Source organism: Lepisosteus platostomus, chromosome 1 (genome assembly GCF_059453375.1).
Source record: "Lepisosteus platostomus isolate fLepPlt1 chromosome 1, fLepPlt1.hap1, whole genome shotgun sequence".
Taxonomy (NCBI): Eukaryota; Metazoa; Chordata; class Actinopteri; order Semionotiformes; family Lepisosteidae; genus Lepisosteus; species Lepisosteus platostomus.
Genome location: NC_142611.1, coordinates 44744148 through 44770017, shown reverse-complemented (window position 1 = coordinate 44770017; position 25870 = coordinate 44744148). Strand labels below are relative to the sequence as shown.

At 37.7% G+C, this 25870-nt stretch overlaps 1 protein-coding gene across 4 annotated transcripts; it reads left to right on the top strand.

The window, feature by feature from the left end:
* Positions 1 to 8343: 8343 nt before the first annotated feature.
* On the top strand, positions 8344 to 24075 carry LOC148678009 (nocturnin-like). Of its 4 annotated transcripts, none has more exons than XM_088630056.1 (3): positions 8344 to 8823; positions 20903 to 21166; positions 21326 to 24075. In XM_088630056.1, exons 1-3 carry the CDS (start codon positions 8607 to 8609, stop codon positions 22159 to 22161), a joined length of 1317 nt encoding a protein of 438 aa, XP_088486182.1. In that variant the 5' UTR covers positions 8344 to 8606; the 3' UTR covers positions 22162 to 24075. The 4 variants fall into 4 exon arrangements, with proteins under 4 accessions (XP_088486182.1, XP_088486210.1, XP_088486191.1 ...); XM_088630084.1 differs by lacking the exon at positions 8344 to 8823 and adding an exon at positions 14487 to 14589; XM_088630065.1 differs by lacking the exon at positions 8344 to 8823 and adding an exon at positions 14507 to 14632.
* The last annotated feature ends 1795 nt before the right edge of the window (positions 24076 to 25870 follow it).

Below are 25870 nucleotides of genomic sequence, written 5' to 3'. Positions count from 1 at the left end.
ATGTGTGTTACATCATTTTTATATCCCAGTGAAACAGGAAAATGTGGAAGGCCACAATATAGTTCCTTAAGGCTGAGATGAACACAAAAAGTAGAATATTAATGCAGATTTATTTTTTTTAATTTTATTTATAAGAATGTTTAGTGAATTTTGACACTTATCTTTTTGAGAAATGAAATGTTTACCCGTTAACAAAAGCCTTTTTCTCCTAGCAATTGCATTAGAATACAAGAATATAGCCTTTCCATATTTTTTGCATAAAATATAACTCATTCCTGGTGTCGTTTTTTTTGTACAGCCTTTTATCAGGCATGGAGGTCAATGTATACTGTACCACATTCTTTGTTTTAGATGACTCCCTGATAAAGGCTCTTGATCCAGCAGCCATATTATACTCAGGTATCTTTTTTCACATCTGTGAAGGGGATTAGGATTGTTAGTATCTCGCATAAAATAAAGGGAAGGTACATGAAATATTGAACACCCCATGCTTTTGCCGTGCTGCGTACACTTGTATAATGAACTTGAGCTCTTGAACCAAGTCTCTGTTTACTTATTAAAAAGCAGGTTTACACCCTTGGAGAGGCTCAGAGTAATCTCTGTTAGACTTTACTTCAGTATCAGGCAAGGTGAACATGCATGGTGATGAACTGTGTTTATTTATTCTGAGGAAATGATGGTCTAAATGAACAGATGTGGTAATAATGAGGCTGCCAAAGCTTCCAAATGAAATGCTGCACCTTAGCAGAAAACTGATATCACTGCCACTAAAGGCACAATGAAAATTAAGCACTGGAGTCCTGGCTTTTGAAAACATTTTCTACAGGGAATACAAATGCAATTTCTTAAGAAGTCAAATTAAATGTGCAGAGTGCATTAAAAAGTGTTGGTAAACTAAAACATCCCCGTGGAGAATTAGTTATCTCATAGCCTGTCACCAGAAAAGCTAAATTAATGCCTCAGAATAACAAAAGTCCCCTGTGGAGAAAAAAAAATGCTACATTTTGATCAATTTCCTTTCTCTCAGTCTTTGGGGTATTACAAGGTCAGTATCCGGTAGTTTAGCAAATTGAGCACAGCTTGCCCTAGACGAAAATGATAGTGAGAAGACAGTAGCAATCAGGAAGGGAGAATCAAACATATATTCTTTTCAGCAATGTTGCTGTAGCAACACAATACTTGCTTTTATCACAAGCCAAAAAAACCCACAAGTTCTCAGACTTGAACAAGATTGTTTAGTATGGTGAACAGGCATACCCATCCACCTAAGATAACCCTCTGAATGCATGAGACAAGAAAAGTAACAATCTGCATACCAATGCTCACAAAAAAATGTAATACTAGGGTCTAATTAATCTAATTAATGAAGGCGGTCTAATTAATTAAGGGTTTTATTCAATTATTTTAAACAAAGATACCACACAAAATCAGAAAATGTGAAGAAAAATATAGCCATCTTTCTTTAGATAATATTAGGTTAACTAATTCAATAGCTGCCATATACAGTAGCTAAGGACATCTGCACTATGACCAACAAGCACCACACAACGGTTCTGTGGGGAGATCTTACAGGCTATTGGATTTTTTGACATAACAATGGACCACTTATCCAGTGCTTCTGTAATAATTTGATAAGCTCTAAAATATAATGTCTGTGTAGACCAGACGTTGGGTATCAAAAGTGAATTATGTAAAAAATACATTTGTCATTAAAATAACTTGATGATGATGTTTTTGTGACTTACTGTATGTTTACATCTGTATGTGTATAGACTTTCATAGACTTGTAGGTGGCAAAGCTGCTTACAGTATGTCACTTGGAATTAAGTGTTATTGAAGATTTGTTATAATGTTTGCCTAAATGTTTGTGTTAATAAGCCTGGACATCTCTGTAAATGCAGAGGAAAATGGCTAGGAGACACTTCTGATAAGAGATATTGTAAAGCTGATATGTTGTACAATATACGAGATAAGAGATCACTTTATTAGCCATATACAATTTCTTGCATTAAGAATTCATCTTTTCACATACCCCAGCTTGCTCTCCATGAGACACAGACAGGGAGAGAAGCTTGGGGTTAGAGCACGGGGTCAACCATTGTACAGCACCCCTGGAGCAGTTGGGGTTAAGGGCCTTGCTCAGGGGCCCATCAGAGTAGGATTCCTCTGCCAGCCGTGGGATACGAACTGGCAACCTTCCAGCCCCAGGTGCAGATCCTTAGCCACAGTGCCACCGCTCCACCCTATTTTTCATTTTATATAAAAGGAGTCTATATTTGTATCTGTAGTCTGTTTCTCCCCAAGACCACAGGTCCTTGGTCACCGTCCATTACTCAAAGGAAGATCCACCAATGAGGGACCCACAGGATGGGTGCCAGGACTCAACCAATCACCAGCTGTGATGTCACACCTTAAAAGCTAGCATCCAAGTCATTTTTCTTTAGTTAACTCACAGGTTCTTCATCTCTTTCTAATTAACCAGATAAATCAGACTGTTTCAACCACATAAGTGGAAGCATTCTGAGTTAGGACTCAAACTTACTTTAACTGAAGTTATTAACTCTTCTTCTTGTGATTCCTGAATGATTTTCCTTGAAATTCTTGTATCACTTCAGATTGTTTCACAGGTATATTCTATTATGTTTGTTGTTTGTTATGCATGTTTTGGTGTTATATCAATAATTTGTATATTGTACATTTAGAATCAATGTGTAAGACTGTAAATGATTATGTCTGATTGATTCGTAAAAGTCATGACAGTACTCTCACAATTTACTCATTCCCATTGCTTACAGTAAATTAAAATTCCACATCACGGCAGACTTAAGCTTTTAATTCTAAGATTCTACATTAAATGAATACTCATATACATCATGCATTATGTAAGAAAGCATGCAATAAAAATGATTCATTGTTTATATGTAAATTGGCAAAATAAATTATTTTTCACTGATTACAATTTTAATTAGCACAGAATCCTAATGCAATGGATTCCTACCTGAAAGAAAACAATGGAAAGTAAAAAGACAAAAAATAAATAGAATATCTGACCTAAAAAACCCTTACAGAGAGCCGACAACGTTTTTAAGCTCTGTGGCTATCCTGCTGGGTTTTAGATAGGCTTTGGAGATTCACCTCGCTTACAGACTAACCCAGTCATTTTAATGTTATTCTCTCCACAAGGTGCTTGTGTATTCTTTTATGTAGTTGAGAAAAAAAACAACTTTTTCTTTTGAAAGATGAGCACAGTAGGTTGCAGCTTTTCTTTTATCCCCAAAATGAAATATTATCCAACATTTCTTTCTGAAAAGCACAGAGGAAATTAGAAACTTTAAATAGCCTAAAAAAATCATTATTTTGTCACAACACACTGACAAAGTGTTCTAAGACTCTGTGTGCTAATTGTAGATATTTAAGGAGGTGAAGGGTCGAGTCTCACACCAGCAAATGAAATGAGCTGAATGGCTTCCTCTCTTTTGTAACCTTTTTTATGTTCATAAAGGAAGTTATCAAGTTTCAGTGCATGAACTGCAATATCTTGAAGTGGGTGGAGTACAATCTTGGAAGTACTCATCAGAAAGAGCACTTGTATAATCAGTGACCCTTGTTCACGCACAGTATACAAAATACACTCCACACACTGAAGTTACTGAGACTTTTTTCCCACACAAATAGAACATTGCTATTTGTAGATATACCGTGGGCTTTCCCGATACACATAACGGAACATTTTTATGAGTAAATATATTTAGTCATAAGCAAGTAAATATATTGCTCCACATAAATTGTCATCTTCCTACTACAGTACGTACAATAAACGTCTGTATGTGGTAGGAAACTAGTATAGATAATTTGTGATTCAACCTATACTCCAACTTCAGTTGAACAGATTTATATTTTATAGGTAGATTTCAGTAGTTAGTATTCTTCCCAGAAAAGAGGGAAAATAAAGTCACTAATGAACTTACTGAACTATAATTTAATCAAATTTTTAATCAAAATTCAGATTTCAGAGTTCAGAGATGCTCAACCATTACAGGTAGAGCACAGTGCAGTACAGACCAGTACAGGTTATCAAGTCTGGGGTACAAATGGAATCCTACTGTACAAACCAAATATTGGCCTACATGCCCTACTTCCCACACTTCAGTTTAATGGGGTGAATCAGCATTTCCTGATCTCAGAGGTCATCTCTTACAGATGGCAGGCCTTGATGAACAGATCCAACTTCTGTGTGAGTGCAGCCTTTGAACAGCTACAGAAAGGCTTTTGAAGCATCATGACATGGTCTGTCGAGTGTGTGTGATCCCAAATCTGCTTTGTGGAACTGAGAAGAGTACAATAACAGAAGACACCTCACAGCACTGAGGATATAACCTAAACATGGCCTTTCAGAACATCTTTCAAACACACCTAGAAGACAGACTAACCAATGCTATCACCCATCCACTCAGCAAATACTGTACTAGATAGCGGAAGAATCAACTACAATGATGTCAGCATTTCAGAACCATATTACAACAAAGACAATAAAGAGAGTGTCGTGGACCAGATAAGCAATCCAAGAACACCCATTCCACTCAGCACTATATACCCAAACCGCAACAAAGTCGGTCTATCCCAGACTGACCACATCAGCCACCCTTAAATACAGACAATCATAGAAGGGGGCAAACAGATTCAAATAGAGACAGACATCATTAATCAAATGCTTATGACCAGGATTCTCAAAGCAGCACAGGGATGTGGTGGGCTGGATATCATTGGCCAAGATATCATTGGCTTTCTAGTCAAAAGTGATGCCTGCAACATGCAGAGTTGCTGTTGTGGCAGTGGAGCTGGCAGTGTTGTCAATGAGAACTTCATTATTAAAATAAAATTCATACCTGATTATTAATTATATTAAAAAATCAAGTACTCAATATGAAATCATAAAAATGAATAAATCTATGAAACAGAAAAACTGAATTATAATTTGAGTGTTCAATTAACACTACAAATATTCATATTCCAATGGTCCCTCACTCATTCGTCTCATGTGTCATGAACAAATTCACAGAGATGCAAAACTATGACTTATAAAATAAACACATTTACAGATACTTAGGACTACTATTGTCTGAGTTGTCAAGTGTGTCCCTTCAAAATTGACACATCCACTCCAAAATGCAAGATATTAATTGGGGGGAAACTGGGAAAATAAACCTCTTGCCCATCATTTTAAAAACAGAAGATCCAAAACTGTTTTTTATGGTGTGGGTCCCTTTTAAATGTGCTTCTAAAATATTGTCCTTCTCCATTCCCATATTTTGCAAAACATTCAAATGGGTCTGTGAGTCTAAATGGCAAAACACTTATTTAGTGGCACTGAGACACGCAAGCATGCAAGCGCTCCCGCATTCTCAGGAGCTCTAGGCTAGCTAAACGCCAACGCACCAATTGACACCACACTCTATTTAAACCCTCACACTCCTCTTCTACGTTGCTCATTATTGAGGTCTCCTCCCTGCGCTCAGGAACTTGTTACTAGTCTCCGCTTTCGGCTACCGACTCAATGCTATCCTCTTGACCACGACTTCGCCTCTCGTTTTGGCGCTTAATCTATTCGGAACCCTTCTGGCTTTTGACTCCTCGCTCTCGTTTGGTACCGTACTGCTTTGGAACTCTTATCTACCTCCCGATCAGACTCCACCTGAGTAGCCACGCACAGGGTCCTACTTCTTGCTGCGTGATAGAGGCGAATTATTTAAAATATTCTGGAAATATAAGGCTAAGATGAATTACTATCAAAATAATCATTAGCATATTAAATAGCTGTAGATTACGTTTGCTGTAAAAGAAAAGGTTATTAATTTAATCACAACTTTAGCCCTAGTTTGAACAAACATGTGATGCATCTTTTGATGGACATGTTTCTGGGGCAAGAATATGCAATATTAAGTTTATGAAATTTTGCCTGAGTTAAAATTTTATTTTTTGAGTTACATAGTCAGGTGTAGAAATTGTGATTCTGTTGTCATGGAGTGACCATCAAAAATAAAGGAGTTATGGAAAAATGAGGAGGTATTAAGAACAATTTATGTAAGATTGTATTAACCTAGTCTTACAAAGAGACTGTTCTTTCAGGTATTCTGAAATTATTGTCCTTCCTAAGGCTGCAACAGCAACTCAATTAATGAGAAAAGATCTTTTTAAAGAAAGTGTTGAGTCTGCACATGTTGCTGTAATTAGACTAATAGAACTGTGCAGTTGAGTGACCTTTCTTAATAGTGCCAATTAAACATTGTAATAGTATCTAGTTTAGTGTAATAGAACCAATTAATGAATTTAACAGGAAAATTGTTAGAGATAAAATTGATAAAGTAGTGCCTGTTACCACAGTAAACAAATGGTAGCTTGATTTTCATGTCTGGAAAACAAGAAAATATTTAGATAAGACTTTATTAATCCTGTAGGGAAATTGATTGTGTTACAGCAGTCCAGCCCAAGACAAGCAAAAACAGACATCAGAATAGTTATAAAAACAAAAGATGACAAAATAAATTAATAAATACATAGGTGTGTGCAAAATGTGATGAATAGTCACTGTAGAAACAGTAAAAATGTGCAAAATGTGCATAGGTTTATACAGACTGATTGTCCAAAAAGTACAATGGAGCAAACATGCTGTCCATAGATGAGCAAATAACAGTCCTAACCTAGGGGAGCATTATACACCCTGACAGCCGCTGGGAGGAAGGACCTGTGGAAACATTCCCATTAATTTATGCTGTCTCAGGGTTCTAACAGTGAAGAAGGGGGAAGACTTATTGGCTGTGATTGATTGTAGTTGCCAGTGATTGTGTCAGTATCAGTGTGATTTTTCTTTTCTTGTTTGTGTGCCCCAAGTCCTACTCAATTTCTACAAATTAACGTGGAAGTCGTGGAAGGCTGGTGCTGAACCAATTTGGTCCAGATGTTGGACAGGGGGGCAGGAAAGGATGTAATAAGTGACAAGGCTCTATGATACCTGACAGTTCTAAAAAAAAAACACCTGCCAAAGACTGAGACAATGGCAGACCATAACTCCCCCCCTGTCTGTTGCTAAAATGTGGGTATGCAGGAAGATAAAAATAGGGGCAGGGGGAAAAGGGTCCTAGTACCTCATAAGTGCATAGTTGGCACAAAGCAAAAGTAGTTCACCATTCTATGGCATAAGTAACAGAGGTTTGCTTCACTTGGAGAAATTGCCTCCCTGTTGGTGTTCCAGCTCGATAAATACATATAAATGCACCCTGTCCCTCCACAAGTCAAGAAAAACAGAAGTGTTCTCACCAAGGGTTGGTAAGAAGAAAGAAGTTTTCTCACTTCATTTGAGAAGTCGTGTAAATGGTTAAAAGGCATTTGTCTCTAAAATTCATCAGGTACAACAATTACCATATTGTTGGTGGGTTAGATTTGTGAAGGTAAAATACATTTGCACTATAGAGAATCTTCTATAAAAACTGTTTGCAGCTTGCATATTATGGTATATAAATACCATATTATATTTTAATGTGCAGTAAATTATTTAAGTATGTATAGTGTCCATGCATAATTGTGTACACATTATCAAAAAAGGGAATTCAGTATATTAATATTACTGTGTTGACCTTAGCCAAGAAGACTTCATGCCAAGGTATATATAGTTCGTCTTCTGCTAAGCATCAGGTTACAGTAATGTTTCATTCATACATTGTTTCACGCAAGAACTATACCCTATACCGCCTATGACCCCCTAAAGCAACTTAAAAAAATAAGGAGGAGGCGGAGGGAAAAACAATACAATTATTAGTCGTCTCTTCAATGCGGTTTAAAGGTCATAATCGTGATAGAGGTAACAAGCGCTGCAGTTTCTGTTTAATTTTGTCAAGTAGTGTATTTGGATCCTCCACGTCTTGGTACTGCACAATGTGATCCTTAGTCGAGGTTTCGATATGCGTTATTTGCTTTACTCTCTGCGCTCTTTAACAATTACGTACATGTGAAGTACGTACTGAAAGTGATCAAATGATTTGTTTTTGTAAGTGAACAGATTATAGTGGAAGAAGGCGGGGGCTTTGACGTCATCCTTTTTGCTGGTATGTAGTGGGTACATCCTAAAAACTTTCATCACGCAGGACATTTTCCACTGAGACGGGGGAAACTTATTACAAAAGTGAGTCGTGCTGCCTGTGTGCCTTCAAGAAAACTTTTCAGAAGTACCATTTTAATAAGTACAAGTAATGTTTAACTTTAAAATTACAAGGAAGCAATAATATCGAGTCAAAAAAGGAAAATATTTCCAGTAACTTACACTAAAACCCCTCTACATATGTAAACGGTACAGTCCCTTTGCATCAGCTCCATGTGACAGCACATGAATAGGAGGAACAGAGGAAAAGAGAGTTGACTCACTGAGAGAAGAACCGGCTTTCAAAAAAAAATACAGGTTAAGGCGCAGGATAGCCGTTTTATTTTCGTAATTTATTTTTTCGTTAATACATATTTATTTTTTTGTATTTTTAAGCTTAATTTTAGCTGTTTTAGGGCAAAATCCAGCATATAGCGGCAACTGTACAGAGTTTGAAGCTGTATCGAGGCACGTTATGTATCAAAGTTCGGTCAGGCTGTGCTCCACCCTGCTACAAAGAGACATCCCGGTGCTTCGTGTCTCTGCCCTCGGGTCGCCGGTCAAGAAGGCGGCGACACTGAAGAGATCTTCTTCCCCGGCGCCGCGGTACTGCCACTCGGTCTGTGCCGACAACTTGAGCAGCAGGACCAGCGTGCCGGCAGCGCCCACCGGGCTGGTGTCTCCCAGGGCAGGTGAGTCCGGAAGGAGGCCCTGCTAGTACTAGTACTACCTCTGGCAGTGGCTTTTGAACTAGTTGTCACGATTTAACCAAAATGAGTGTTTCCATAAACACTAAAAAGACGAAAACAAGTCTTCTAGTCTATATCGATTTTACATCTGATACGTATCTTGCACACTCTAAACAATTAAGCGAGGCTGCGAATGGAAAATTGAAATATGGTTAGTCTACTGACGTGTTCGTTTTTAGTACAATTCAGGTAATTACTATGCGTGCTAGGTAGTGTGAATTGTATAGCTTGGCAAGATTGTGCTTTATGCCGCTTTGTTCTTAAAACGTGTAGAATGTGTACATCTGAAAATGATTTAGATGGGATGTGACTTTTGACGCTTGCGGCCCCTTTTCAGAAGATATTGGCATCCTGTCTGAACTTTTATCAGACCTACTCCCCACCTCGCAACCTTCGCTCTTCTAATTCTGCCCTCCTTACTGTCCCCCAAGCCCGTCTACATTGTATGGGCGACAGGGCCTTCTCCTGTTATGCCCCCAAGCTCTGGAACTCTGTGCCCAAGGATATCAGAGAGTCACCTTCTCTAAACTCCTTCAAATCCAGACTCAAAACCTTCTTCTTCAGAAAAGCCTTTACTTAACTGGTTCCATTCTTCACCCCTCTGCTCTTCTTAGTACCACCTTCCACGGTCTCCTTTGTATATTTTAATTGTGTTTTATCTTATGTATTCTTTTTATTTATTGTTGTATTCTTATTATTTATTGTTATTGTCGTCCTGTAAAGCGCTTTGAGAAGCCACCTTTAAAGGTGCTATATAAAATAAAGTTTATTATTATTATTATTATTATTATTATCATCTTCAGATTGTGTCTCATCTCGTTTGCTGACCGCTTACTCCTGGTGGGGTCGCGGTGGTAACTTACACTGCTGAGCAGGGCTGACAAGACTCCCCTTTCCCACCCACAGTCTCCAGCTCCTCCTGGGGGATTCCCAAGGCCAGCTGAGAGAGATAATCCCTCCAGCGTGTACTGGGTCTGTCCTGGGGCCTCTTCCCAGGGTGTTGTGCCCAGTACACCTCCGGTAGAGCAGTTTAGATACACTATCAAGCGTAACTTACTCCCACGAGTTTAACAACTGTGCTTTATAGTGGATTTTCTATTCTGAACAATCAGAATTCTCTACATGTCCCATGATATCAGGATGATGTCAGAAATCTAACACCAGAGCAAGGATGTCTGCTTAATGTTCACATAGGCTGTAATTTTAGGAGTTAGTCATTGATGATCTGCATTTACATTACAAGGCCAAGTGAAGGCCATAAGGGGTGGTACAAATCAAGTTACCTGGATGAATGGAGCACGTGTGCCTGTATAGTTTTGTAATCACGTGTGTTGTAAGGATGAAGATATCCGCAAGGCTGTGAAGATGCCCATCCAGCTACTTTTATTTCACAACACACCAGTTCAGCCAAGTAATCTACCAGTACTTAAATAGGAATATAAACTGCATGAAGATTAGCAATCGGTTTCTAAAAGTGTTCCCAAATTAGCGAAAATACAGTGGTGTTAAAGTGAAAAATCAAGTATCCTCACATGTACAGTAGCACTGTAGGGCTGGTGAAAAGGAATTGGAAACGCAATTGACATACTCCCTGTGCAATGTACTATAGTTCCGTTTCTGTGTTAATGGATTAAAGATGAGGGTACTGTGTCCTCCACCTGTGCTCTAGGAAACCTATTAAAATGTGTTGAATCTCGCAGAAAGGGAGCGTTCGGCCTGTGTGTCCAAGTAATTTAGTTTAATCTCTGTATTGGTAGGAGTCTTCTCTTTCACGGCTTAAAATTCATGTGGTTTAATATTTCTGTCTTTAATATGTATTCATTTCTGTCTTCTGCTAACAGAATATCCACCCATTTTCCAAGCGCTTCTTCCAATTCAGGAATAATTCCCAGGGGTGCTGAAGCCTATCCTGGGAAACGGTGGGTGCAAGGCGGGGTACGCCCAGGGGTGCCACTCGATTGTGTGGCAGACACAGACCTAGACCCACACACTCTCACAACAGGGCCAGTCTTCCCAGTTGCCAGTCAACTTACCAGTATGTTTTTGGATTTGTGCGAAACCAGGGAGAACAGACAAATGCTGCACAGATAGCACTCCAGGTCTGGAATTCAACCCGGCACCCCAGCACTGCAAGGCCGCAAATGCTAACCACTGCTCCACCATGCTGCCTGCTAACAGAATTTTTTTATTCCTGTCACTTAATACACTAGAGGCCCCATTTCTCAGGTTTTCTTCAGAGTGGTGTGCTTTAAGTACAGTTACAGTAGATTAAGCCACTGTTACCTGTGAATCTCCCTTGGAATTGAAATGATTTGCCAGTGAAAGTGAGGGCCATTGAATTTGCTGGGAGTCACCTGAGGCATGAACAGTGACCTACTGGACTAGTAGAAGGAGTCGATACTACACCTTCTGGGCAACCCCTGCTTTAATGAGATTACTCATTACATAATGGAATTAGAGAGGTTGCATTTAATAAGCTCCTGGTAATGGTATGTGCTGTAAATAGCAGGGTCCAGATTGTTATCAAACACACACTGCGCTAGGCTTTTTTTTTTAGCAGATAGATTTTTGTATACTGGCTTTATTTAGGTCACTTGATAAGGTATGCTTTAAGTTTTGTGTTTATTATTAGAATTCCGATGAGGACCACCAGCACTAGGGTGAAAAGATGGTTTTCAGCACGGCAGTTCACTTGTTGATATCCAGTTTATACAACAGGGATCTCCTCTGAGTTTTGTATGGCTCAGTTCCTCATATGCCCACAGTAATGCAGTGATATGCTGAGCTGCAGTGGAGGGAAAAATCTAAAGGGGGAGCATGTTAAGAATTTCATCCCAAGCTGTTGCTTGTACTTTTTTATCGAAGGCAATCGCATCAATAAATTATTTGCATTTGAACAGTTTGTTTTATAATGTCTATGTGTAAGTTTCACTTTCAGTCAAGCTATATGGCACACATTAGTACTTCTGTGCATAAAATATTTTATATATATATACAATATATTAAAAATGTAAAAGTTTTATCAAAAGTTAGTTTTCAATGTCATATAAATAATTGTTTCATCAAATCATTTTCTGTGCTACTGATTTAAAAAGTAAGATGTATTATTTCCTGAATAAGCGTTAGAGCAATAACAGTGCCTGAATAATAGCTAATATGACCCATTGTTTTTTTTAAATGGCCAGTTGTGTCAATGAACAGGGCATTGACCTACTGATAAATATTCTGGCAACGGCTCTAGCTCGCTCATACCCACGACATAGGAAAATTCCAAAAATCTAGCTCTACGCCCTGTTGAAAGTGCGCACAAGTCTCTGAAAGTCTGGGTGCGTGCCTTTCTAATTCCTAAACATTACTACTTGATCACCTGTAATGTGAGGAAACCAGTTTGTGGAAGAGTGAGAATTAAAGGTAGGACTGAGAAGACTTAAAACTGTCTCTTTTGGTTTATTTTTTGGGGGGCCTTCAGATAACATCAAGTCATCTCTTTATCCTTAACAATGCCTATTTTGCACTGTATCTCACTAGGGGTATATAAGACTGGGAAAATAATATAAATAACATCTTCCCATTTATCACTTTACTGGTCCCATAATAAATTAATCTATCCTCAGAAGGACAAGGCCATCTTTGTTTCTCTTACGAAAGATATTTGAGAACTGTGCTTGTATCTTTGTAAGGCTAGAAACCATTTCGTCCGCATACTGTAATTGTAATCCTAATTCTTCAGTGAAAAGCTCTGCATGTGGGATTTCAGAAGTCTGTAGAAAAAGGGCCACCTGAAGACTAGTTAATCTTTTCATTATTTAATTCTCTTTATTTCAGCATACAAACCTATCAGTTTCGTCTACAGTTTTGCATATCCTGTGAGATTTGTTTTTCTTTTAAATGCTTATAATACATTTTTAAGAATTAAAAGCTGAATATGATTTAGTTTTCTAAAAACTATAGTTTTCCTTCAGTGTTTATCTTCCTGTATTTTTACCAGGCTTAATATTAAACATTTTACATTTAAAAAACAAGTTTAAATTCCCTTCTCAACTAGTCCATGCTTATCCAGTAGTCAAAGTCACTTGTGTTTATAGTGAATGGACAAATTAATCAAAATGACACCAAAATCATTTAATCAATATCCAAAAACTGAGAAGAACCAGAATCCAGAGAACACCCATGCATAAATAAAATAGATTTTTTTTTTTATTTTCAGTATTGATCTCTAGAAAGTTTGCTAAGTTCCTTCATTTAAGGGCCAACTTTAAAATGAACCATTACTCAAAGCCATAGGAATCCATAAAGTCTTGATAATGTTTGCACATTGATCAAGAACTGATCAATGTGCATACATTAAACAACACATCATTTTAAGGGCCAAATATGTAACTTGGCAGATGCAAGCAGTGGTTTACCACAGGTAAAGAATATACAGCAATTTAGATTCTTAAATAATTGATAACGTAGTTACATTTGTAGAAGTTAGGAAATGGGGGAGTTGCAAATTGGGCTGGCCGGACACTTGACTGATCAAGTTTTAATGCTGATAAGTGTTTTTTATCAAATTAAGAATAGTAGAAATGACACTATATTCATCCCCTGAATGATTTGGAAATGCAGGAAAATCCACATGAAAGGGATATGGGTGTTTAAGCTATGTACTAATGTACTAAGTCTATGTACTAATTCAAAAGAAAGTGGGGAAGTAATGGAAAAAGTCAACAGAATGCTCAAGTATCTAGCAAATAGTGGAAATGAAACCTTAGAGAGTTATGGCGATGAACTAATGAGACTTAATTTACAATAGGTTTCAGGTTTGATTGCCTTATCACAAAAATTATATTGTGGCTTTCCTGGACTCAGAGGATTGCCATATAGTTTTGTACGTGGCTGGGTGGCTTGTTTTATACTCCCAAAATACTATGGGAAAACAAGTGCCTCATGTTCTTGGATTTACGTGCATTTTCACATAACCTTCACTTGTGTCTGGTTCCTTTTTCACTGTTGATTCTGAACCTGTCCACTTGTTCCACTTTGTCAGGGCCTATGTATGAGGATTTTGAATACTGTGTTTGGGTCAGATCCCTTTCTGCTCCTTCTGTGTTCCTAACTAAAAGGGTAAGTTCTTTAAGCCTGTCAGTGTAGAACAGTCCGGGAATGTATCTGGCTGCCAGACTGATTCCAGAACAACTACAGTATGTAGCACATTCCACAGTACATTACCTAGATCATAGTGACTGCTGATTTTTCAAATAGTGTTCATATTCTTGTTTTTTTTTTTTTTTTTAAATGTTACACCAGTGACTTTAGGAAAAAATGGGATGGATTACATTGTGAAAGTAACTTTCCACAACACTGTTCAATATGATTTGGGAATGTCCTGTGATACAGTAGACTACTTCCAGATGTGTGCAGCTGGTTTACTAACTGGAGCTCCCAGCTGCTCCTGCTCAGAGCACTAAAACTATTCATGGAAATTGATTTAAGCAAATTAAGCTTTTTTATTTGCGAAGGGCTGTATTTGGCCTTCTTTAGACTAGTTAACGCAATTCATGGATCTTGTGCAGGAGTTCAATTCCACAATTAACCAGTAGATGGCACACTAGGTCTGGTATTACTGCCGTGTGGATGACCTTGTAATGTACTTGATTGAGCTCAGTGTTGCAAGGTTTTGTCGTCGGGGCTATGCACAACTACATTTCTAGACTGCCTTGGAAGGTAAGAAAACTTGAGGAATACTTAAATAATTGGCATAAATCAGGTGAGAACTAAATGCTTGTTAATAAATGCCGTGTCCTTAAACAGTTTACTGTTAATGTTTTAGTTGTGTAATTGCTAGTACGTTTTCAAGGTTTCTGTTTTGAAAACTTAGGATTCTTAGAATTAAGTAAATGAAATGGATTAATACATTTTGCTGTGATGGTACGTCTGAGTTCTTGATCAGTATTTGTGAAGTTTTGACTTTTGTATCTGAAGTTCACTTTAAATGGTTCACCAAGAAGGAACACTTAAGACGTGTAGCCTAGTGCTTTTTTACACTGGCTTACCAAAAAGGAGAATTACTGTATCCTGGTATGGTATTTGGTAGGATACTGGTAATTAGTTCAAGTGGGATCTGTGTCAGCTTCAAAGGAACAAGTAAAGATTAATATACAGCAGAAAAGTAGGAAAAAATGAAACAAAATGTTGACTGAGTCTTCTTCAGAACTCCGTTAGGATACATTGTTGCACCTACACACCCATACTGTCATAGGACTACATAATAATCTACATAATAAGCACATGGATTTAAGGGACTCATGATTCTGGCAATCATAAGGGTCTGTAGTCTCAAGCTCATAACCATACCTATCGTACAGGGAACATTTTATAGTTCCTATTCCAAACAACTCCCTGACGGACTGTGTACTATAGGGGCCCTTACTGCCCCATAATGACCTGAGTCACCTGTAACCCTCCATCCCAGATTTGGAGTATGCTGGAGGAACAAAACCAATTATAAGTCAAGGAAGGTGACAGCTCACTACTATATACTGTATACAGGCTATTTTCTTGGTAAACAGTCATTTTGGGAATCCTGTCAGAGCTCGTTTTCCAAGCTAACAGTGACTTGACAGGAAGAATTCAAGCTTCAAGAAAGGAAAGTGCTTTATTGTTGAGCTTGTCATTTTAGAGTGTATCCTTTACAAGAGGTTAAAATAGCTTTTTGTGTTAAAGTTAAATACTAGTAATGCTAGTCTGTGCCTGTTACAGTATCAATTTAATAGCTAACTAAATGTTACCCATGTCCTCTTCCAGAGGGAACAGATTAAAAGACAGAAGAACTAGAAGCAGAAATCTGTTTATTGTAATGTTATGGCTTCTGTTTAACTTTTTCTGGCATTTTGTCAAAATATTGACATACATATATACATATTTTAATTATAGATGTGACTGATCTCTGGTATGTTATGTTGAAATTTCTTTTTGGCCTTAAACTGCTGATATTGCAATAGTTTTAAAAAAAAGATTGCATTTGTTGAGAGCATTGTTGCATCCAGCAACTACATGCCACTGTCCTGACCTCTTTTATGGTAAAGTGACATTTCATGTAAGACCAAAAGAAAAAAGTGTATAATGGAAGAGAGCCAGAGATGCACACAGCAGCATTCTGAGCCACAGAACCTTCAGCCATTCAGAACCACAGAACAGAACATGTCTCCCACCAGTCACTAAAAATAGGCAATTCTACATTCTCATGGACAGAGCAGTACAAGACAAGTCTACAACAGACTGTCTCTCAAATTAATCTCATTCATTCATCTGAGACCTCCATGAAATGATATATTAATTGTTCTTTATCTTTCATTACATTTCTAAAGTGATACATTTCTAACGTAATTGCTTTTTTTTCATAACCAAAAGTGTACTATAGCACAATTCTAACTTTGCCTTCTGTACTATTTGTTTTAAGTTCCCATCCTTGCCGTCTTGATATTTAAAACATTTCTATAACGATTAGAATCTGTATAGATTACCCTAGGAATTGTATAGTAAGTAAAACAACGAAATGACTAATTAATTCTGCTAGTTCAAGTGAATGTCAAAACTACAGCATTTTGTTAATACTGGAAAGTGGTAATACAAATTATATTTCGTTTTTAACTTGTACCTTTCCAAATTTTGCTTTCCTGAAAAATAAAAAGGGTGAAATGCATGAATGACCTTTCTAGATTAGCAATGCTGATATTAATTAAAAGGTATGGAAAGTGTATGGAAATCATTAGATTTGTGCCAGGAGATTATCTCTAATACATGTTGTGAGGGACTGGATGTATTGCAGGACAGGATCAAAGGCTGAGTGTAAGGAGGGACTAGCTTGAAGGAGCAGGCAAGGTTGGCAGTAAGAGAAGATTGGGTCATTGAGGATACCACGTGTCAGTCTCCTGCTTCATCCTCCTGGAGTTAAAAATAGTCGTATTGGTGGGAACAGTCGGTCACCGCAAGAACTGATGTCGAAATATGGAGTGTCAACACCAGGGTGACAGTGAGCATGACTGTCTTCACCACCACGTCAGTGTCTAAATTCAGTTGGATTGAGTTTTCAACAGACGTGTTAAAAAATGTCAGTGTGACATAATCATTCATATGAATACTTTTTAAAGTGAAGGCAGCAGTGTGGAGCAGTCGACACCTGGTAGGAGAGTCGTGAGTTCACATCCTGGATGGATCACTTCTGTTGTACATTTGAGCCAGGTATTCTTAAGGCCAGTCAGTTCCATGCTGTATGCTGTAAATGGGTCACTGGGTTATTTATTGTAAGTCGAGCATTAAAAGCCCTACCATCTTTTTTCAAAGCTGCTTTTAATTAGATTCGGAAGATCAATTCATTGTATAGCTGTTTTCCTTGTCGATCTGCACCATTCACACCTTTGCTAAACAGACAAATGTCGAAGAAATGTCTTTGAATGCCATCCTTTTATAAAATCAGTTATTATTATACATGTCAAAAGATGGCATGTTCATCTCTTGAAAGCCTAGGTGCTGTGAAGCAAAGTTTGGCAAAACATTGACTGTGATGAAACAAAGTATGTTAACTAAAATCCTCTCACAGTCCAAAAACATACTGGTAGGCTTAATTGGCTTCTGGGAAAATGGGCCCTGGTGTGCGTGTACTGTGATGGACTGGCTTCCCGTCCAGGGTCTGTCCCGCCTTGCACCCATTGCTTGCTGGGATAGGCTCTGGCCCAGGCTCCTCCACGACCTTGAATTGAATGAAGTGGCGAGAAGATGGGTGGGTGTTTTTTTTGGCTGTTTACGTGCTATGCTGGCTATCACTCTATTTCCTATTTGCTAAAAATACACCAAAAGCCAACCTGTGGCTGTATTACTCAGAGGGAAAAGATGTATCTGTTGTAGTCATGTGACAGGCACGTACAGTATAATACAACCTCACATGAACTACTCTGCAGGACTGTGATGTCCTGGAAACTATAACTGATTTGGTTTGGATTTTAAAAATAATTTTCAAAAAATGACTTCATATATGCTTTTTGAAAAATACCCCGAATCACAACATGTCAACCTAAAGGCCTCCTTAAGAGATTCAATACTACCTTTTCATCTAACTTTAAATTGTAAACGTTTGTGCAGGAACTAGACCAGGCATGCAGTGTTCTCAAAAGAGGCAGATCTCTGTCTTGGTGGGGCACTTTGATCTGTTTGCTATGTTTTTTTGTTGCAATGATAATCTGTGACACATTCAGTTTATGGGAATGAATACGATAATTTTTATATTTTTGTGCACTTAATCCATCATTGGCATGGAAATTGTAACCTGAAAGATAATTTTCATTAAAAAAATAAACATAAATAAGGAGTTGATCAATTATATTAATTTAAAAGGAGTAGGCTAATTCATCTGAATGCTGTCACATTTAAACCAATCTTAAAATCACAAGAGCCCATACTTCAGTTTAATATCAGAAGTTGATCCAGATTATTAAACTGCTTGTACTGCAGCTCAGTCATTTCTACTACGATGTGGCATAAATAAGGAGGTAATTGATTTCAAGCTTGGCTTATTTTTCTCATTTGGCTTTTCCCTTTTGTGTTACACTAGTTTACTCATCTACACATTTGTTAATGACTCCAGGAGGTGAAATAAAATCATTTTTATTGTGGGCGGCACAGTAGCACTGTGGTATGTTCTCCCCATGTTTGCGTGAGTTTCTTGCAGGTGTCCCTTTCCTCCTACAGTCTAAAGACATACTAGTAGGGTAATAGGCTTCTGGGAAAACTGGCCCTGGTGTAAGTATGTGTTTTGTCTATCTGACCTGCAATGGACTGGCATCCCATCCTGCTTTGCGATGTTGCTTACCGGGATAGCTCTGGGGCCCCCACGACCTTAAATTTACAGAAGTGATTAGAAAATGAAAGGATGGATGAATTAATTTTTAATGCACAGTATTTAGTATGCACAGCCTAGATTAAAGAGACGGTAGACTTGTGCAGAAGGTCAACACTTGGAGTTTATTTTATAGTACCCCGGTTCATAAATGCGTATTGAATGATCGTATACTTAATGAGACCTCTTAAAAGATCGTATCAGAACTGCCTAAACCATATTCTCTTAATATTGATTGGCCTTTGATGAATCTGTTGTACAACCTTGATTCTTTAGAGAAATCTCTGACAGTGTTGCACTAAAAGTCCTTTTTACAGAATCACTGTTGTTCTCTGCCTTCCCGTCATGGTGACAGTGTTCCGGTGCACTTCCTCTGTGTGCTGTGGGTACGCAGGTTTGTCATTTCAACATGATTTCTGGTGTAGAGATCCATATGTTTTACTGACCTCTTTATCATGTAATCCCAGATTTGCACACTGACGTTCTAGTGGGTTTCAGACAGGCTTAGGAACTGTGGTCATGTGCTAGCTCACTACAATAGCAGGGCAGTATTAATATTCATTAACAGCAGAAGGCATTGTCAGTTCAAAACAGTTTACATTCCACACACTACAGTTTTGCACAGAGATCATTCTGGAAAATGGATGTTGTAGGTAAGATTAACCTTTTTTTCTGAACATTCCATACAACTCAAAACTAAGTTTTATTTTTTATTGACAACACATTCTCAAATTATTTTACTCCTTCACTGTTACTGATATTTTGCTGTTATTTTACCTCATGAAGAACTTGGATTATTTTAAGGTTTTCACCTTAGGTGAGGATCACTTTTTGTGGCACTACAGCTTTAGCAACTTGTTTTCCATTGGACTATTAGATAATGAAAATGTTTTATTTTGATCTTTTTACCATGGAGACAAAAGTTTAATAGTGTGTAACTTTCGAATTTGCAAATAAAACATGCTATAGGATATTTCAACTTGTCACAGAATGCAACATAGTGATATGCAGACACTTTGAAATCGTTGTTTTGTTTGTAATCAAAAAATTAATTTATTGGATGATATTTTGTTGTTTGAAGTTTTACCTTTATTTTCATGAATACTGTATCTATACATGGTGTCTTTCAAGTAATGTAGTGATTTGGAACGAATGGTTGGTTTTTTTTCATATACATATTTGCTTGTTTTAGATTATTGCTAAATATATTAATATACAAGGGAGTGTGAATGGTATCATTATGAATGAAAACAGTTGCTGTAACATGTAGCCTGGTTATCTTTACTTGTGTAAAGGTTATTTTGCAAATAAATAGGTTTTAGAAAAGACTAGGCCAGTCTAATTGGACAAAAAAATACAGATCCTAAACCAGTTGCTGTTTGTATAACAGGATTTTTTTTTACAAAACGCTTTGCAAAAAAAACTTTCAAATCAGTTGACACTCTGTGACAACATTGTCTCCACTAACCAATTTGGTAGATCAAGGGTAGAAGGCTTGCTTAGCAAGTGTCAACCTCACCCTGATTTTGTCAGATGTGTGATTTAACAGGTTGAGCCAACACTCTCTCTTTAAGGTTCTCTTCTTCCAAGCAATCAAGAGAACCTTAATGCTGACGTCATACAGTTTGATAGATGTTTAAGTAGCCACACTGAGCAGGTGTGTATGAATTTCTGAGATTGCATTGAAATTTATTTTCTGAGCTCTGTCTTGCTTAGCTTTATGGACAACAGTGAGTATATCAAAGGCAAATCAAGTTTTTCAGAAGACAACAGTATTAGTCCTTTAAACCAGACAATTAGACAGAAAACAAGTGTTTTATTAGTACAGTTGTGTGTATCATGGAGGATGCCATGGTTGAATCCTCTGACAGAGAGATTTTGTTTTTTTTGATAGAATAGTAAAGCAGTCCATTCAGGTCTTAGGTGATTATGGAGGCATAGGTTCAAATCTCACTAATGACATTGACTATTCAAGATCTCTTCCCGTACCTTAAGCTTATGGGAGTGTGGAACACCAGCCAATACCCTAGCCTCTAACTACTGAACAGCCTAGACAGACCTCATGGCTTCCTCTTGTTTGAAATCTTTCTTATATTCCTCTGTACGACTCTAATCCCATGACTGATGCCTGTGCTTTCTTGTCAGTTTGTTCCATGGGCAACAGCACGAGCAGGCTGTACAGTGCCCTGGCCCAGACGCTGAGCAGCACCCCCCTGTCTCAGCAAGAACAGTACAGGGAGCAGCCTCTGGAGGTGGAACCCATTGACCCAGAAGAGCTGCTGAAGAAGTGTGAGGAAGTGCTGCAAAACAGGCCGCCCAGACTGAACAGGAGCTTTGTATTTCCCAAGAAGAGCAGGCCTAGCCCCCACCGGCCAATCAGAGTCATGCAGTGGAACATTCTTGCACAAGGTACTGGAGGCGTCAAACCTTTCGCAAATCTTTACTGCCCTACAAGCCTGACATCTTAATTTTTATGGTGCTGCACTGTGCACCACTTGCATGTTTACATTGTATTAACTTTACAGTAGGTAATGTCCTTCCAATTCTCGATTTTGTTTTTCATTGCAGCTCTTGGGGAAGGCAAGGACAGCTTTGTGCAGTGCCCATTGGATGCTCTGAATTGGGCCGAGCGAAAGTACCTCATTCTTGAGGAGATTCTAACCTACCGGCCGGACATCTTTTGCCTGCAGGAAGTAGACCACTACTTCGACACCTTCCAGCCAATCTTCACCAGCCTGGGCTACCACAGTAGCTTCTATCCAAAGCCCTGGTCTCCTTGCTTGGACGTGGAGCACAACAACGGGCCAGATGGCTGTGCTTTGTTCTTTAACAAGGAGAGGTTTGAACTGGTGGACAGCACCAATATGCGCCTGGTTGCAATGATGCTGAAGACCAACCAAGTGGCTATAGCTCAGACTCTGCGATGCAAGGAAACCGGGATGCTGTTTTGCGTGGCCGTCACCCATCTCAAGGCCCGCAGTGGCTGGGAGAGGTTCCGCTGCTCTCAGGGCTCGGACCTCCTGCAGAACCTGCAGTCCATCACCAAGGGGACGGGCATCCCACTGCTCATCTGTGGGGACTTCAACGCCGAGCCCACGGAGGATGTGTATCGGCACTTTGCCAACTCCAGCCTCAACCTCAATAGCGCCTGCAAGCTGCTGAGCCACGATGGCCAGTCTGAGCCTCCCTACACTACCTGGAAGATTCGTCCTTCTGGGGAGAGCTGCCACACACTAGACTACATTTGGTACTCCCAGCATGCCTTCAATGTGGACTCTGTGCTAGATTTCCCAACAGAAGAGCAGATAGGACCCAATAGACTGCCTTCTTACAATTACCCTTCAGATCACCTGTCCTTAGTGTGTGATTTCAGCTTCACTGGTGAACCAGACAGACTTTTATAGGTCACATTCATAGGACTTGTAATGGTTACAAATTACTTTATTGTAACCATATACCATGTATCAGGGACATGCAACTTGCAGTACTTTCAGTGTGCTCCATTCTAGAATTTGGATACAACCTGTTCCTTAATTTTTTTCCTGATGCTTAGCTGGATCAATTTAGCAATTATGGAGCTGATTGTAGCAACATTTTGGAATGGAGCAAAATAGAAAGGTACCAAGTTGATATATACATCTCAATATAATTTGTTTTCTACTATAGCTGCTAGTTTCAACTGTTCTTGTAACTTAATACTGCATTAGCTTTAAGATACAACTTTAAGAATTGAAAGAGCCATGGACCACTTAAGTCTTACTTCGTTCAGAAACAACAATAACAGAATAGCAGATTTGTGCAAATAGCGCCAGGACAAAAAGAATTGAGGAATGTTCCTCTAGTTATAGACATTTGTGTTTTAGGTTTTTCTTTAGATACTAATGTTATATAAGTATATTACACAAACTTAATGGGTAGTCCTTTCAAAATTTCCATTCAGTTTGTACGTCAACTTCTTCTGGAAAATAAAATATCTAAGTGGCCACTAAAGATCCATCTAATCTTTTAAAGGAGTAGAACTCGTATGTATCTGTTGGCAAACAAACTCAAGCCATACAGTGATAGTGTCAGATAGTGTCCACAAAGGATCAGGCATCACGGAAAGGTCTTATAAAAAGGTTTTTAAAGTAGTACAATGCAAGAGATTGGCAAGCCAATGTCATATAGAGCAGGTTTTAAAAGCTAGACTTCCCAACTCATTCCATTTCTCATCTGGAGTAATTAGACTGATGTTACACAGTACTATTGCACATTTAAGGAGCTGGTTGTTACAAAGTCCAGGAATGGAGCAGGTTGGAAGGTCAAGCTGATTTCTTAGGCAAACTAACTAACTTAACAGCAAACAAAATACATCAGCCCATTTGTCTCTGTATTTAAAGATTTAAAAACTATAAAAAGAGGTTGTGCTAAACCTATTTGTAGAATAACACAGACAGATCCCCCACTGTTAAAAACCAGTAAGAAAAAGTTACTGTTAATATAAGAACAGGACTGTAAAATCTCTGCACTTTCAATCAATATCAATAAATACAAATGTTTAATTTGCTTTTTTTAAAGCAGAACATACTATAGAAGGGTTTGGATGATTTCCATTTAAAAAAAATGGGGAGAAAATCCAATATTTGGTCGTGTAGCTCTATCTGTATACTGAATGAATTCAGTAGCGACAACTGGAAATTGATAACCAAGCAATAGGTATATTTAAAACTGCAATAATCAGAATGTTCTAGTGTTAGGAGTTAACCACTTAAATGTTGCTAATGAGAAAACATTTTCAACAATGCAGTTTTATAATATATTAGAAAATCTGGGTCCTGCTGTGGATGGATTGGGAGATCTTTTATTGATCAGAGAACTAAGTCTTCCTGAGATTTCCATATGTCTGAATTAAAATGACATTTATGAACTTTGAAAATTAGAACCGTTTTATACACACCATCTTTAATGTAAGCACCTTAATAATGGCAAAAAAATGTGCAAATAAAATGAAACTTGTGAATTAAAACTGTAAAATCAAAGTGGAATGTGCGACTGACTGAAGATGTCTGTTCAACAGGAAAATCTGTGTGATCCAATTCATGTGTCGTTTAACTTAGCTTTATTCATTTTTATTTATAGACTTTTTTTTGTCATTCCAACTGGTTGTGGAGTGTTTACAGTTATAGGAGTGTAATAATAGAAATTGTCAATATTTTTTACAGTGATTGGGACTTTAGTGTGTATTAAATATTATTTTTCTGAAATTATTTAAATGTGGAAGTTGTCCTCATGCCTGCATATTTACTAAATGCCAAGAATAAAAAAATAATCATTCTTGATTTCTGCTTTTGTGTTTTCATAAATACAGTAATTGATGGAGACCAATATTCTATTCAGTAATGTAAAGGAGGGAAAGATCCACTCTTAGTTCAGAAAGCTGTCTCCCCTGCCTTCTTGCCAGAATCACTTTCACACGTTTCACTAGATATGCACTGATACCAGCTGCACTAGGTGGCACTAGTGCAATTTATTGCTTCTAGTAATGCAGGTCATTTAAAAAGATTCTGGAAAAAAGACCAAATGTAAGAATTGTACTTTGAATTCTTTATCTCATTTTAAATTATTTTTAAACCAGGTTATCTGAACATACCTACCAGTTGTTGTTGTTTTTTTAATCTGTTTTCTAACCACTTCACCCATTTCAGGTTGCAATGCAGAAAACAAAACAATTACAACTGAGGACCCAACAACACTTCAATTTATTGTACTGTACATCTGCCTCAAAGGTTAACTTACTCCCCCTGGATTTTGACTTATTTTTGCTAAGCAACTTAAGAAGGATATTACCTTGTCTGGGTGTTACACTGTTCTGTTTGAGCTATTACTACCCAGTTCCATTGAGGGCACGGTCTCACAGTTCATGAACTAGCAATTTGTGTCTGCTTCAAATCTCTTACATTCAGACTCAATTGAAGGGCTGGATGATAATTACAATGCTACTCTCAAAAGTGTACTGGACTAAAATACTACCCATGGTTTAATGAAATCACATGGTTTAGTTAAACATATCAAATGCAAATGGTACAATCAAACTACAAGACCATTGTTTTGCTTTGTAAGACATTCACAAATATAGGGTCTTCAGTGAGATCAGAATACTATTCAGACCTTAAAGTATCTGAAAAACCTTTTGTTGCATTGATTACATGAAATGTAATAACAAAATATAGAAATTCATATCTTCAGTTCTAAAGATAATAAACCATTGAATATGTCAATCTAGAGAACAGTAGTCAATATTGTGAAATTTAAAGATTTTTTTTAAATGTCAGCTGAATCTAATTAAATCATAAAAATGAAATGCTGTTTTCTTGCCATATTCCAATTATTATTAGACTCAAATACAAATTTTGACATAATTAACCATTCTAATTTAATTCTCTCAAAAAACAAGGGTAGCTGTTTGGATATGTATTGTTCTATTTTGAATCCCATTTTCATTTTTTTCCCCATGATTCATTTTCTAATGAGGAAGATACCTTTATTATTTTTTTTTATCAGATGTCACTCTAGGTGTTCCACAAAGATTCATTATCCAAAAACATCAGGTAAACTGTGTTGTGCTGGTGTTATCAGCTACATTTATTGTTTAATCCAATCAATAGCTCTGTTTTCATCATACAATCTGTGTATGATTGGCTGACAAATGGATTACCATACAAATATTAAACCTACCCTTTCCTTATTAAAGACTGATGCTATTGAGACCTCAACTTAAAAATATAAACTTATTTACATAATATTTGAATGGTTTCTCCATTAATTAATCAAGGTAAAAAGCTGAGATGAAGAAAAACCTAGGCATTCAAATCAAAATTTGTCCTTTGAGAAACGTCATTTCAGATTTTTATTTTTAAAAACCTAAAGTTCCACTTTTGAAACATCAAGGTAATACCTTTCCACACGTTTCTTAGGTACCTCGTCATATTTCATCTCCACAACTTGTACACAATGCTGTCGCCATTTCCACAATAACCAGGGAGTTCAGCACGATCTCGGCATTATTAAAAAAAACATCCACTTCCTGAAGGATCAAGGATTAAGTTATAAATCTGTCTACGCATAAAGCTCTTT